Source organism: Odocoileus virginianus, chromosome X (genome assembly GCF_023699985.2).
Source record: "Odocoileus virginianus isolate 20LAN1187 ecotype Illinois chromosome X, Ovbor_1.2, whole genome shotgun sequence".
NCBI classification, from domain to species: Eukaryota; Metazoa; Chordata; class Mammalia; order Artiodactyla; family Cervidae; genus Odocoileus; species Odocoileus virginianus.
In genome coordinates, this window is record NC_069708.1 from 11152030 (window position 1) to 11167226 (window position 15197).

A 15197-nucleotide genomic window follows, 5' to 3' on the forward strand; every position below is an offset into this window, starting at 1 on the left:
CAGAGGAGACAGGTTATATAGAAGTTTTGCAACAAAGGGCAGATCGTCTGAATGTAGAAAGCCAGAAATCCCAAGTTAAGGAATTTAGTGGTTTTCCATGTATGGGAAGATGTAAGAGTCTGGCTCACTAAAATCATTCCTTTGATATGCACCTCAGTTATCTGGGGCTGGTATCCTGTGTTTTCACATCCTGAGTTTTCTCAGGGCTCACCAGCTCACCGTCCATGGTAGCTTTAATCACTGATGACTGTGACATCCTCTGTTTACTGATATGACAGGGAATATTCCATTTCTCATATTCCTCAATGGTTCTCAAAATTGTGGTCCCTAAACCAGCAGCATAAGCAGTACATGGCAGCTTGTTAGAAATGCAAATTTTGGGGGACCCCTAAAACAACAACCAGACCTACTGAATCAGAAACACAATTGGCTGTGTTTTAATAAGCCCTTCTGGTGATTCTGATGTTGTGTTTAAGTTTCAGAGCAATTGCTTTAAATGGTCACATATTAACTTATACAGCCATTAAATCAAATACATATTAAATGAACAAAACAAGTCTCATCAACCATTTAAACACTGATTGCAACTTAATCAAATGCTTTAAAACATTTAACTTAATCACAAGCCTAGCATTTTAAACTTCCTTGAATGCTCTAAATAGTTTAAAAAGGAAAATATACACATAAAACACCACATTGATTAGAGAGCTGATTAATTTTTTAACAGTAAAACTAAGCACAATGCTATTAATATCATAGATTTAATTTTGCTTACATTCTTGCCCCTACTTTTATTCTTATCCTTACACGATCCTGGAATTTAAATGCGTGTGTGTAATTCTAGCAGACTGGAAAGAAGAAAAATCATCTCAAGAGGCTAGGAATGCAGGTTAAGTGGATTGGTGACCACTTAATTTTGGGTGGGTTTGAGAACTACTTGCTAAGTTCAAGATGAATTAAATTCAAGCTGCCATCCACTAGTTTGAATATATTTTTATCACCTAGTTTTCACTTTTAACAATGGGATCTGATACTGGTTTCCTATTGCTGCTTTAACAAATTACCATACATTTAGTGACTTAACACAAATTTATTGTCTTATACGTCTGCAAGTCAGAGGTCTAAAATGAACCCCCAGGGCTGTGATCCTTTAGGAGGCTCCAGGGGAGAATCCAATTCCTTGGTCTTTCCGGCCTTCAGTGGCTGCCTACATCCTTTGGCACATGGTTCCCTTCTTCCATATCAAAGTGAGCAACATAGCTAGCATCTTCTCTTACTTCTGACCTTTTGCTTTGCTTTCTCTCTCTCTCTCCTTATTTTTTTCCCCCCTCACTGTGCAGCTTACAGCGTCTTAGTTCCTCAACCAGGGATTGAACCCGTGCCCCCTGCAGTAGAAGCACAAAACCCCAACCTCTGGACCACCAGGGTTGTCTCTCTCCTGCTGCTCTCTTATAAGGAACCTCTCCCTTAGATTAGACCCAGCCCAGGATAATCTCCCCATCTCAAGATCCTTAATTAAATCACATGTGGAAAATTTCCATTGTCATGTAAGGTAACACTCATAGGTTCTGGGTATTAGGACAAGAACATCTTGTGGGGGTAGGGGGGCTTATCCTGTCTTCCATAGGATCCTTGCTTCTGCTTTTCATATGAATTCTCATTTATTAAAGAAGTTAAAAGATGGGGTATCATTCAATTTTTATTTGTTTTCAGTCTCTGGCAGGACATGACTCATTGTAATATTTTTATGCTATATTAACCTGGCCTAGTTTCAATATTTTAAAATATATGCCTTTCTGATTGGCATTGTTTTATAATTAGTTGGGTCACCAAGAGGTTTCACTCCCAGAGTGACAGGAAAATGAGTTTGAAAATTTAGATTTCTTCGTCAGGACAGTAAACTAAATATTTATTTTGGAATAAGTGGTTGCATCATCTTTCTAATTGGAAATTGTGTATGACAACAGGTGCTAGTTAGCTGCAGGATTCTTCTTCTACATCACTTCATGTAAGACCACAAATGCTGATGGGGCTTTTCCATTCATGTGATAGCTTCTACTATTTCTGGGACAATTTGACTTCTAAGTTGTCTTAATAATTTGTGGTTTACACACACTAAAAATGACAGCTATCTATACTTTATGAACAGAAATATACTTAACAAAACCCCACAAAATATCTATCTGTATCTATACAATTACATATAAGCATTTTCCTACTTACTTGCGTAAATACATTTAAATATAATGGTAATAGTCATCCTTCTTTGACATAACAATTATATTTTTGTAAATTTTCTTTATATTCACTCTTTTCTTATGAGCTTCATGGCCTTTTTATAAGCACAGCTTGCTTTACTTAATGACTTTTGCTACAAATGCTTACAACTTGACAAACAGTTAAGCTGGTCCTTTTTCCTTTCAGCACTGCCCCTGCTATTTTAAAAATATCTTTGGCTTCCTAGCAACAACAGGGTGTTACAGACTATACTGATTTTATCCTGCCGAAGGACATGGAATTAACTAGCCTCTGGTTTGTGGTTCCTTTTTTAGGTCTAGCACAATATTAAGACCCAAATTTGGGCACTAGGGATGCTTACAAATGTTGAGGGGAGAAAAGGTTATAGCTACTGCCACTTCCATGGCACTGCTCTTGGTAGTGACTGACCTGAAAGGAAAATACAGCAGACCCTTGAACAACACAGGAGTTAATCCACATATAACTTACAGTCCACCAACCAACCATGTACTATATTCTAGTATTTACTGTTGAAAAGATGCACTTACAAGTGGACCTCTGTAGTTCAAACCCACGTTGTTCAAGGGTCAGCTGTACTTCTTTTATGTGTATGAGATCTTATTCTTTCCAGCGTAACATATTGTGTTGTTATCTCTTACTTTTCTTAAAGTCTGAGAGTTCAGCCACTACCAAGACTTTCCTCCTCTACACTGATCCACTGTTCCACCCAGAAGCAGAGTATCCCACTCTCCTACCACCTCCTCACTATCTCTGTTTTCTAGGACAATGGTTCTCAGCCTTGTCTGTAGATTGGACTAACTTGGAGAGTTTCACAAATATGGATGTGAATCCCCCACCACAGCTTCTGGTTTAAACTTCCAAAGGGCTGAATATGGCATCAGCATTTATACAGCTTCATAGGTGATACTAGTGTGCAGCCAAGGTCAAGAACCTCTGTTCTAGGAGGTGTTGGGCAACCTCAAAAAGCAGACCAGTCACTATTCTATGAGACTATACCATAAAGGTCCCAGGGATACGAAGTCCATGTTATAAACAGGGCAAGTAAATACCTGCTTGCCTGTTGGCTTCTTTGCTTCCAGAACTCTTGGGATTGTTCAAGGCGGGGAACAGTAACTGCCCTTTTTCAATATTCTTGAAAATTTCAAGCGTATAGGGCACTGACTTCTCTAATTGCTCTCCCAGTGTTTCCCTTTGTCAGCCTCATCTTTCTTCAATCTTTCCTAACCTTGCTGTAATTACTTCAAGGCTTTCAAAAGCCTTGGTTTTCTCAACTATGAGATTAAGATAACATTTACAAAACAGGGCATTGTAGAGTTCATGAACCAAGAGGTTGGCAGCCCACAGTACTAGCTCCCTACAACTATCTGAGAGGCTACAATGGAAGTCAGATCCGTTTTTCTGACTGGGAGATTCCAGAAGGTCAAGGGCAATCTGCTAATCCAGATTTTTTTTAATCCGATCTCTACACACTGAGGGAAGTGATGCATATTTAAAGATGTCCTTTGGGGTCAAACACCCCTCTACTGCTCTCTCATAGCATTTTAACTACCATTAAATTAACCAATTCTTCTGAAAAAGGAAAATGATAATTATTTATAATTATAGACCTTATTGGGATATCTACCACAATCTAAATAATTTCCCCAATGTAGAGTTAAAAAACCTGTATTCTGTAGTATGAAATGTCAGTATATCTGTACTGTGAAGGAAATTTGTACTGTGATCTTGAAAAAAGGGGAGAAGATCTAAAATTCTTTTAATATAGTAGCCTATGTCTTAGGACTGTGGTTCAAAAACTTTGGAAGGTTATCTGAGTTACTTGGGGTACTTGGTAAAAGTACAAAGACCCAGTCTTAGGACTGTGGTTCAAAAACTTTGGAAGGTTATCTGAGTTACTTGGGGTACTTGGTAAAAGTACAAAGACCCAGTCTACTCTATTTCAGGAGCTTGGACCTCTGTGGTTTATTATTCACTTAGTTCTAATATAACCTAAATTTGGGAAACATTGCCTAAGGGCATGAGATTGATCAAGGTAGGTGGTTACTCTAAAGATGGAGGCCTTAATGGAAGAGAGTAAATGATTCATTTTTCAGGATTTGAGATGCTTTTCTCTCTCAACTGAACTAGAAAGCATTCTCTGCCAATGAGATTGTGGACAAAGTCCTCTGCCATTGTGGGCTGCCATCTCTTGATCTCTTGATTTCTGTGGAGTGGGGTGAGACTGGTTAGGTTTCAAAGAAAAGAATGGATGGTACTTTTGAAAATATGGTGGCATCAATTTCCTCTTTATAAGAAATCTCAAACTTTAATATGCAAATGAATCACCTGGAAACCATGTTAAAATACAGATTTTGATTCAGGGTGGGGCCTGCAATTATGCAGTTCTAATAAGCCCCAGGTTAGATGCTGATACTGTTTATTTGAGCAGTGAGGTTCCAGCTTTGGTTCTTAACCTTGGCTGCAAACTGGAATTTCCTGGAAAGCCTTAAAAAATACTGGTCAGTAGGTCACACCTCTAGAGTTTATATTTTTCTGACAAAATTGATAGAGATTATGGCCTGGGCCTCAAGAGTATAAGAAATTCTCTGGATGACTTTCATATGCAGCAAAAATTAAAGATCCTGACCATAGTCAACAATCAAATATCACCTGTTTCACAGGAGAAACTCTAAAGTGGCTCTTTCTGTCACCTCTTTCAAACTGCAATGTACAATGTGCTTAGACAGCTCAGAGCACTGGTTTCCAAGTCTTGACCCCCTCCCCTGATGCCCTGCCATACGAATTTTTCATCAGAAGTTTTAAAATGAGAAAATAAAGACAATAGACTCAATTTCAAAAAGCAAAATTAATTCAAGCTCAAGGATGATTCTTGAGATTAAGTAATTCACACATTTTTTTGTTGTTAAAATGTCTTCTTTTACTAAATGAAGATATTAACATATTTTATATGTTTATTTGTTTGTTTCTCATGTCCTTAGTTTTCTAAACAAAAAGTTAGAAATCTTATGTTGATTGCCATATGGCTTGAGAAATTTTGCTGATCCATAAAATCTGAAAATCTGGAAGCTATGGGTATGAGAAATTATGAAAACATGAAAAAAAAAAATGAGTCCAAGGACTTACAGTGGTTAGGACTCTGCACTTCCACTGCAGGGGTCATGGGTTCCATCTCTGGTCGGGAAACCAGGATTCCACATGCCACACATCTCAGCTGAAAAAATAAATCCAAGTCTAGAAAATGTTGCAGGAATATGATTTTTAATCTTTGATTGTCTAATCCCTGTGAGAAAGGAATTTTTTTAGTGGTGCTTGAATTTTATAAGCACTAACAGTTTTCTATGGACTGAGTAAATAATGTCTTGGACGTATTAGTTCAGTTCAGTCATTCAGTTGTGTCCAGCTCTTTATGACCTCATGGACTGCAGCACACCAGGCCTCCCTATCCATCACCAACTCCCGGAGCTTACACAAACTCATGTCCATTGAGTTGGTGATGCCATCCAGCTCTCTCATCCTCTGTCATCCCCTTCTCCTCCCACCTTCAATCTTTCCCAGCATCAGGGTCTTTTCAAATGAGTCAGCTCTTTGCATCAGGTGGCCAAAGTATTGGAGCTTCAGCTTCAGCATCAGTCCTTCCAATGAATATTCAAGACTGATTTCCTTTAGGATGGACTGGTTGGATCTCCTTGCAGTCCAAGGGACTTGCAAGAGTCTTCTCTGACACCACAGTTCAAAAGCATCCATTCTTTGGTGCTCAGCTTTCTTTATAGTCCAACTCTCACGTCCATACATGACCACTGGAAAAACCGTAACTTTGACTAGATGGACCTTTGTTGGCAAAGTAATGTCTCTGCTTTTTAATATGCTGTCTAGGTTGGTCATAGCTTTTCTTCCAAGGAGTAAGCGTCTTTTAATTTCATGGCTGCAGTCACCATCCGCAGTGATTTTGGAGCCCAAGAAAAGAAAGTCTGTCACTGTTTCCATTGTTTCCCCATCTATTTGCCATGAAGTGATGGGACGGGATGCCATAATCTTAGTTTTCTGAATGTTGAGTTTTAAGCCAACCTTTTCACTCTCCTCTTTTACTTTCACCAAGAGGCTCTTTAGTTCTTTGCTTTCTGCCATAAGGGTGGTGTCATCTGCACATCTGAGGTTATTGATATTTCTCCCAGCAATCTTGATTCCAGCTTGTGCTTCATCCAGCCCTGCATTTCGTATGATGTACTCTGCATATAAGTTAAATAAGCAGGGTGACAATATACAGCCTTGACATACTCTTTTCCTGATTTGGAACCAGTCTGTCGCTCAGACATATAAAAAGGATTAATTTTCCAAATATACGATGATTTAAATATAAATCCATGAAATACTTACTAAATACATACTAGCTTTAGTTTTTATACATTTTCTTTTGACATGGTAATATCATCAACTACTTTTTGATCTTTCACCACGAACAAGGCACCATACTATGCATCTTATATAGATTATCTCATATAACCCTCACAACACTACAATGAGATAAATACTGTTATTATGGCTTTACAGATGAAGAAACCAAGTTATAGAGAAATTAAATAACATGTTCAAGGTCACACAGCTAATAAGTTAGAGAGTCAAAATTACAAAGTTTAACTTATAATAATAACTTATTATAAGACTAACTTATAATAACTAACTTATAAGATATAAGGATACCTTATAATAATGACTCTATATTTAATAAAACTACTATCATGAGAAGTTTTCCCTTTTTTGCCATTGTAAAGAGTTCCTTAAAACTGAAATGATTAGAAGCCTCTGCTGTGGGGTTTCCCTTTAATAAGAAATAAGACATAATAGTGAAAAAAGCAAGATTTTAAACAAAAAGCCATCCCTGTTATTTTTGTAAGGCTAAAACTTTAGCTGAGGGACCACCATCACTCTGACACATGGAGAAAACTTAAGCTCTGGATCCCAGATCCTCATTCCAGGTTTTTATCATCTGCATATTTGAGGCAATGTATTATAATGGTAAGAACATGGATTTTCGAAATTAAACTGACTTTGGTTTGAAGATGAGTTCTTCCAATGTAATTAGCTGTGTGAGCTGGGGCAAGTTACTAAACTTCTTTGTGTTTCAGGTTCTTCAGCGATAAAATTAGAATAATTATATCCATCTTCGCTGCCCAACAGAGATGTCCCCCGTCAGGCAGAATGGCCCAGCTCTGGGGACCCCACTGTGCTTGGCCCTTGGTGGGAACAAGCTGGGGAGGGTGTGGCTTTGGCAGAAATGCTGTGGCAGATACCAAAGGTGCAGCAGCTGGGGGCTGTCAGCTAATGTCACTCCATCCAGAAGGTTCTCTCTTGAAAAACAATCTGTGTGTGCACCTCCACAGTTGCCACACTGCTACTTTCCATTTTATAGTGAAATTGCATACTTGAGGGGTGATGTCCCCCATCCCAAATGCCACAATCCAGTTTATTAACTTTTCTCTATATATCTTGTCTTTGGTCTTGTCCCTTTCAACTTTACCAACTGCCATATATCAATTATAGTTCATCATTACAATTGACGGGCCCACAATTGGCTTCTTAGCACCACAAAAAATACCAAAATCAGGGGTCACTGGCTAAGACATCAGGGGAACAACATCTGGCTTCTGTAATGACTACATATTTATCATTAGCTTTTAAACCTGTCATGTTGATATGTAGTTGTAACAGTAAAAATTCTCATGTATTAGCACTTCTTATGACTCTTTAAGATCCTAAATTAAGAAGGAATTATTAAGCCTAATCAACTTGGATGATCTTTTCTTGGTTTGCCACAGTGTGTTGTCTAGCATGACAGATGCCGTGCTGGCGCGAGTGTACAAACAATCAGATCTGGACATCCTGGCTAAAGAAGCATCCATTCCAATTGTCAATGGGTTGTCGGATTTGTACCACCCTGTCCAGATCCTGGCTGATTACCTCACGCTCCAGGTTGGCTTACTTCTTTGCCTCACACAAGAGCAAAATCAATAAATAATTCCTAAGTAGCTCTAAATGGAAGCATTTAAATTGTGGTATTGGTGTTTTGTTTTCAAATAACATCTTGGCAGAGATGCATAGCATATGTGTACAACTTGATATCCAAGGAAGATAGGGCATTACTGAAAACAGATTAGAAGACACTTCAGTTCTCAAACCTTTGCTTTTTGGGTGCCATATTTACTTAACACAGTGGATGAACAGGGAGTGCTGGAGCCCAGAAAATGGAAACATCTTTATGTCATGCATAATATGTCAGGTTCTGTGATTTGGGAGTGAAGACTGATGGAGAGTGCTTTGAATATTCAAAATGGCCAATTACTAAATCACTTTCCGAGAAAAAGGCCGTTTGCTATTATTTTAATAAACTGCTTAAGACTGGAGTTAAGAGCATGCAGAATTCATAGAATGGAGGTGCAGATTTAGCCATGTCCCTTCAAATTATGAACCTGAATAACTTTGAAAGATTCATCCTGTTGGGTTTGCCAAAGCTAATCAACATAGTCTTGCCACTGGGAATCCTAACAACCATGGTTACTGCATCTATGAACTATTCTGGGAGACAGGGCAACCGGACAAGCCCACCTTGCTCCTCATTTGAATATGCTACACACATGTAAATGTGAGGTTAAACTCAAAATGAATCTCTTTGGTGATGAAGATAAGATGAATGCAGAGAGGATATACTATGTTAGACACCAAGCAGCTATTTGTAGGTATGGCTTTACATATATGCCAGATAATGTAATGCTTCTTGCTGGGGTTTCATCATTTCTAGTTTATATATTCATGAGGGACAGTGAAATGTTCTATTCATCATATTGTCCCCTGCAGGACCTGGTGCAATGCCTTCATAACAGACATGCTCAAAGTAGGAGTTGAATGAATAAATAGCAGCTTGTTAAGAGCATGGAATTTAAATCAGATGGACCTGGATTTATATCCTAGCTTAACCACTTAACTAATTTGTGATCTTCAAATTAGTTAGCCTTTCTCTTTTAAAAATCTTAAAATCTTTACACTTACATTTAAATCTCTTTACGTTTGTAAATATATAAATGTATACAATATATGAAACCTACAGACACTTCAAGAAAAGTAAAACAAACACTCATGTGCCCATTATGCAGTTTTGGCAAATCTTCCTTTAGAATTTTTTGTTTTTAAGTAAAATATTACAGGGACTTTCCTGGTGGTCTGGTGGTTAAGACTCCAGGGTTTCACTGCAGGGGGTGCAGGTTCAATCCCTGGTCAGGGAACTAAGATCCTGCAATCCCATGCAGCGTGGCCAAAAAATATTACAGGTAGATTTGAAGTCTGCTGTGTAACTGTCTTTGATCCCATTTCCTCCAACCCCTCAAAGACATTTTATCCTGGGGTTTGTATTTATGATTTCCAAGCATGTGTTCATACTTTAACTGTCCATGTCAATATCCATAAGAAATCAAGTATATTAATGGTTTTTCAGCTATATAAACAGGAACATTCTCAATATCCATGCTATATTGTTCTAGGTGCATTGTATTTCCCCTCTCTTATTCCAACAAGTATAAGCTTCATAAAGGCAGAGGTTTTTGTCTCCTTTGTTCATTGTTATATCTCCAGGGCCAAGGACAGTGTCTGGACATGGATGGTTCTCAATTTGTTGAATGAAAGAACAAATGCAACAAAGATTCAGATTTGCGATATATGAAAATATGAGTCTTCATATGTTCATATGATGTCTTGGCTTAAGATATTAGGATATTTTTTGGTGATCAGGACTTCTTTTTGGTGATTGTACCTTTATGTTATCAAATTGCTCTGTATAATGCAAAAAAAAAGTAGTTTTTTCATTCCAACAAAGCATTTAAAATTGAGATGTGGACTGTTTCTTTTATAGTAACCCTAATAATTGTTTCACAGAAGTGGATTTTCTCCTGGGTGTAATTTCTTCCATCCCTTGCCTTTCAGGAACACTACAGCTTTCTGAAAGGCCTTACCCTCAGCTGGATTGGGGATGGGAACAACATCCTGCACTCCATCATGATGAGTGCGGCGAAATTTGGGATGCACCTTCAGGTGGCTACCCCAAAGGTAGGGAAACTTTCCGCCTTTAAACTAACCCCCCTTTGAAATCATTCCCAGATACAGTTACCTAGTGAAAAACAAACCTCTCTTCCATTCAAGGAGAGCACAGTTGAGGCCACAAAATTTAGGTTACGTTGCTGTCCCTACTATTACAGCTATCTGGCCTCTTGAGTGTCCAATTTCCCATCTCTACGAAAAGAGATAATCTTGGCTGATGCCTTTCATCTTGTGAGTTTCTGTGTTAAAAGCATGTCTGAATTATCCCTTTGAATGCCCTGAAACCAGCCATTATGATGACTGGCTTTCTTGTGTATTGCTACCACAAAGGCTGAAGAAAATAATGAAATCCAGACAGCCTAGAAATCTCCAGGCATGGGGAAGATGCTGTCATTGTTCGAATATTACAGCTTGGTGAAAAAAAAATTCAATCTAATGTGAAGGACACAGTGATGGCGTCTGCATCAGCTTAGTGTTTCAAAACTCAAATCCAAGGGTCCTTCAGCCTTTTAAATCTGAATCCTGGCTGTGAAGCTGACCTACCCTACTTCCTATCCTGCTGTAAATCTCTCACAGGATGTATGGGAACAGGAACATGCCTTCTTTTATAGGTCCAAAGTAACCCTTTTGATATAGAAGAAACTAGTAATAATTGTTGTCTGTGAGAAGTGAAGCTGGGAGGTTCAAGGTTAAAGGTAGGAGGGAGACTTTATTTCTGCAATATATCCTTTTATATGGTTTAAATTTCTTAACATGTAAATGTTCTATGTACATAATTACATAAGTCCATAAATAAATACACTAAAATAAAAAAGTGCAGATCCTCCTAAGAGATGCCCTATGTTACAATACTCCCAGCTTCGAGTATAGGATTAATAGATGCAAACTAGTATATATAGGATGGCTACACAATAAGGTCCTACTGTCCAGCACAGGGAAATATATTTGCTACCCTGTGATAAACCAGAATGGAAAAGAATATATACATTATATGTTTACATATATGTATGTATGTTCTTTTTATATATAATGGAGTCTCCTTGCTGTGTAGCAGAAATTAACACATTGTAAATCAACTAAACTTCAAAAAAATTTAAAAAAAGATACTCCTAGCCTCATACAGAACGTGTAGGCCTTTTAGAGGATAAAAACTAATCCTACAAGTGACTCATACACAAACCAGTTCTGAGCGATTCCCACAGAACCTTTTACATAACCCATCTCTACTAAATTCTTTTCTTTGTTACGTTTCTTATTAGTTATGATTTCTGATCAGGAATCTTTTGGAAGGAAAATGCCCCTAAATAGAAGCCATTGCAGAAACAAAGGACAGAATTGACCTTTCCATTAAAGGACGATGATTTATAATATTGTGCACCAATGTGTTTCTGGCTGAGCATGTGTTTGCTGTTATCTCAGTGGTCACTGCCATAGTTCACTCTGATAACCTAAGACATTCAGAGGTGAGTGTGTGAGGCCTGAAACTCACTCTCTGCTTCTGCTTCTTGAGTTTAAGATTGACTAAGGGATTTCTAGGGACATGGGACTATTAGTGCTAAAACCAGGAAGGCCGCAGGCAAACTAGAGTGATCTGGTCACCCAAATGCCATGTCAGGCACAGTGCTTCAGGCTGATCCAACAGGCGAGCTTTGGAGTGGAGGTTATGCCCCAGTGTTGTCCCAACCTGAGACAGGGAGGATGGGCTTTTATCCTTGGAACCAGTCATTGGTCAAGGGCAGTGTGGAGAGGTGGGTGGTGAATCCTCTGGCACTTTTTTTCTTTGTTTTTTACTAGTTTCAGATTTTATCTTTGGATTCTTTTTTTTATATATAATTGGAAGATAATTGCTTTACAATATGGGCTGGCTTCTGCCATACAACAATGTGAATCAGCCACAAGCACACATATGCTCCCCTCCCTCCTGAACCTCACCCCTCACCCCATCCCACCCCTCTAGGTTGTCACAGAGCACCAGGATGAGCTCTCTGTGCCCAATATAGCAGCTTCCCACTTTGGCAGGAAGAACAGCTGGGGAGTCAGAGGGCCATCTCCTAAAGAAGAGCTGAATGTTAGGTATTAAAAGCACACTGATGGGGACTTCCCTGGTGGTCCAGTGGTTAGGAATCTGCCTGCCAATACAGAGGACACAGGTTCGATCCCTGGTCAGGGAAGATCCACATGCCATTGAGCAACTAAGCCCACAAACTGCAACTACTGAAGCCCATGCTCTAGAAGCCTGAACACCGCAACTAGGGAGTAGCCCCCACTCATGGCAACTAGAGAAAGCCCTGGTGCAGCAATGAAGACCCAGCACAGCCAAAACTAAAAATAAATAAGTATATTTAAAAGCACACTGAAAAGGGGAGAGGGGGCAAAAGATGTAGATCGGGGTCCTCTGAGGGCCTCTGGGTAGAGCACCAGCATTGTCTGCTGCATCTTGCCAAAACCAAATGCAACAAACAAGGCAAAAGAAAATCCTTTCCCCTTGTGTTCTTGCTGAACCAGTTCGAGTCAATGTACCCTGCTGCCTTAGTCTCCCAGTTCTGCCATAACAAATTCCCACATACTGGGTGGCTTAAAACAACAGAAATGTATTCTCTCACAGCTCTGGAGGCTAGAAGTCCAAAATCCAAGTGTTGGCAGGACCACACCCCACCACCACCACACATACACACAACTCACAATGCCTCTAGGGGAGGATCCGTCCTTGTCTCTTTCCCACTTCAGGTAACTTCAGGCATTCCTTTCCTTGTGGCTGCATCACTCCAGCCTCTGACTCCATCATTCCTTTAGGCCCATTTTCTCTGTCCACATGTTCCTCTTCTTATGAGGATAGCATAGCAGTTATATTAACTTAGACCAACCCTAATCCAGTATCAGTTCAGTTTAGTTGCTCAGTTGTGTCCGACTCTTTGCAACCACATGGACTGCAGCACACCAGGCCTCCCTGTCTATCGCCAACACCCAGAGCTTACACAAACTCATGTCCATCGAGTCAGTGATGCCATCCAATCATTTCATCCTCAGCTGTCCCCTTCTCCTTCCGCCTTCAATCTTTCCCAGCATCAGGGTCTTTTCCAATAAGTCAGATCTTTGCATCAGGTGGCCAAAGTATTGGAGTTTCAGCTTCAGCATCAGTCCTTCCAATGAATATTCAGGACTGATTTCCTTTAGGATGGACTGGTTGGATCTCCTTGCAGTCGAAGGGACTCTCAAGAGGTCTTCTCTAACACCACAGTTAAAAAGCATTAATTCTTTGATGTTCAGCTTTCTTTTTGGTCCAACTCTCACATCCATGCATGACTACTGGAAAAACCATAGCTTTGACTAGATGGACCTTTGTTGGCAAAGTAAAGTCTCTACTTTTTAATACGCTGTCTAGGTTGGTCATAGCTTTTCTTCCAAAGAATAAGCGTCTTTTAATTTCATGGCTGCAGTCACCATCTGCAGTGATTTTGGAGCCCAGTATGACCTCCTTTTAACTACGTACATTTGCAAAGACCCTACTTCTAAAAAAAGGTCACATTCTAGGACTTTCCTGGTGGTCCAGTGGTTATGAATCCACCTAGCAGTGCAGGGTACGTGGGTTCGATCCCTGGTCAGGGAACTAAGATCCCACATGCCTCGGAGCAAATAAGCCTCTACTAGTGAGCCCACATGCTCTGGAGCCTGCACACCACAACTATAGAGACTGTGGCCTGCAATAAAAGATCTCACATACTGAAACTAAGATCCTGAGCATGCAACTAAGACCCGACACAGACAAATAAATAAATATATTTTTAAAAGGCCACATTCTGAGGTTCTGGTGTGGAATAAATGTTTGGAAGACATTCTTCTACCTAATACACTTGCCATGGAAGAAATGCCAGGTAGGCAGCATAGGGTGCCATCCTGTTATATACAGTAAACTTTGGGGACTCAGAGAGCTAACTCTTATAAGAGAGAATTCTCTCTCGTTCAGCAAAAACTGACATGTGAATAAGGTAGTTCTTCATTTTATGGGAAAACTTGGCACACTCTTGCTGCAAATCTAGTCTGAGGAAGGGCTCTATATTAATACAAACAATTTTACAGATAAAATATATATTCACAATGATTGTTCCCTGCTATAAGGTGTTTTTGGAAAGGTTTTATTCTGTTGGAAAAATACATGATTTAAACATTTTATTGCACGTCCAAGATGTTTTCTTATCATCAAAGGGAAAAAATTCCAATGTTACAGAGTAATTTCAGTATTGTTCTCATGCAAAAACTCATTTAAATGATAACAAGTACTAAAACCTGGTTAAATCTGGGTGGGAGTAAGTTTTTAAAAGTCTTCTGGAAAGTCTGACGTATAGAAGGTGCTCCATCAATTTATAAGTAGACCCATTTCCTTTAAAGACAAAGCTAGCAGGTTCCCCATCCTTTAACCAAGAATAACTTACATGTTTGAGAATACATAATTTTGTCCTGGATTGTAAAGTTGTTCCATAAACTATTGATGGTAATGATTTTAACATTGTTCTAAGTGAGTATTTAGACTGAACTGGGTCTGTTAATCACCTTCATCTGGTTTTAAGATTTATGTCAAAGCTAATGAGTGATTTAGTACTGAAAGCTTAGCTGTGAGTAAAGAATTCCTCTTTGTATTCTCAGTCATGGCCCAATGCATGCAAGGTTGGGTGATTTTGTAATTTCCAAACCACTCTGTTGATTCTCTAAGTACTTATTGATTCCTTTCCTAAGAATGATTATACTTGGAAGTATAAAACCTGCTTTCCAGAGGGAAGGCTGAATTTTCAGGGCAGGAGGTACCTGGGGTAAGAGCCAAGCCTCTTCATTTATGTTTACCAGTGTGAATGGTCACAACA

At 39.2% G+C, this 15197-nt stretch overlaps 1 protein-coding gene across 2 annotated transcripts in view; it reads left to right on the forward strand.

Moving 5' to 3' along the window:
* The window catches only part of OTC (ornithine transcarbamylase), a 65512-nt gene that overhangs the window by 38906 nt on the left and 11409 nt on the right, over window positions 1-15197 (forward strand). For both annotated transcript variants that reach the window (XM_070462013.1, XM_020913679.2), the window contains 2 exons: window positions 8073-8226; window positions 10228-10350. In XM_070462013.1, the coding sequence (XP_070318114.1) occupies window positions 8073-8226; window positions 10228-10350 (277 nt within the window). The remainder of the gene's footprint in view (window positions 1-8072; window positions 8227-10227; window positions 10351-15197) is intronic.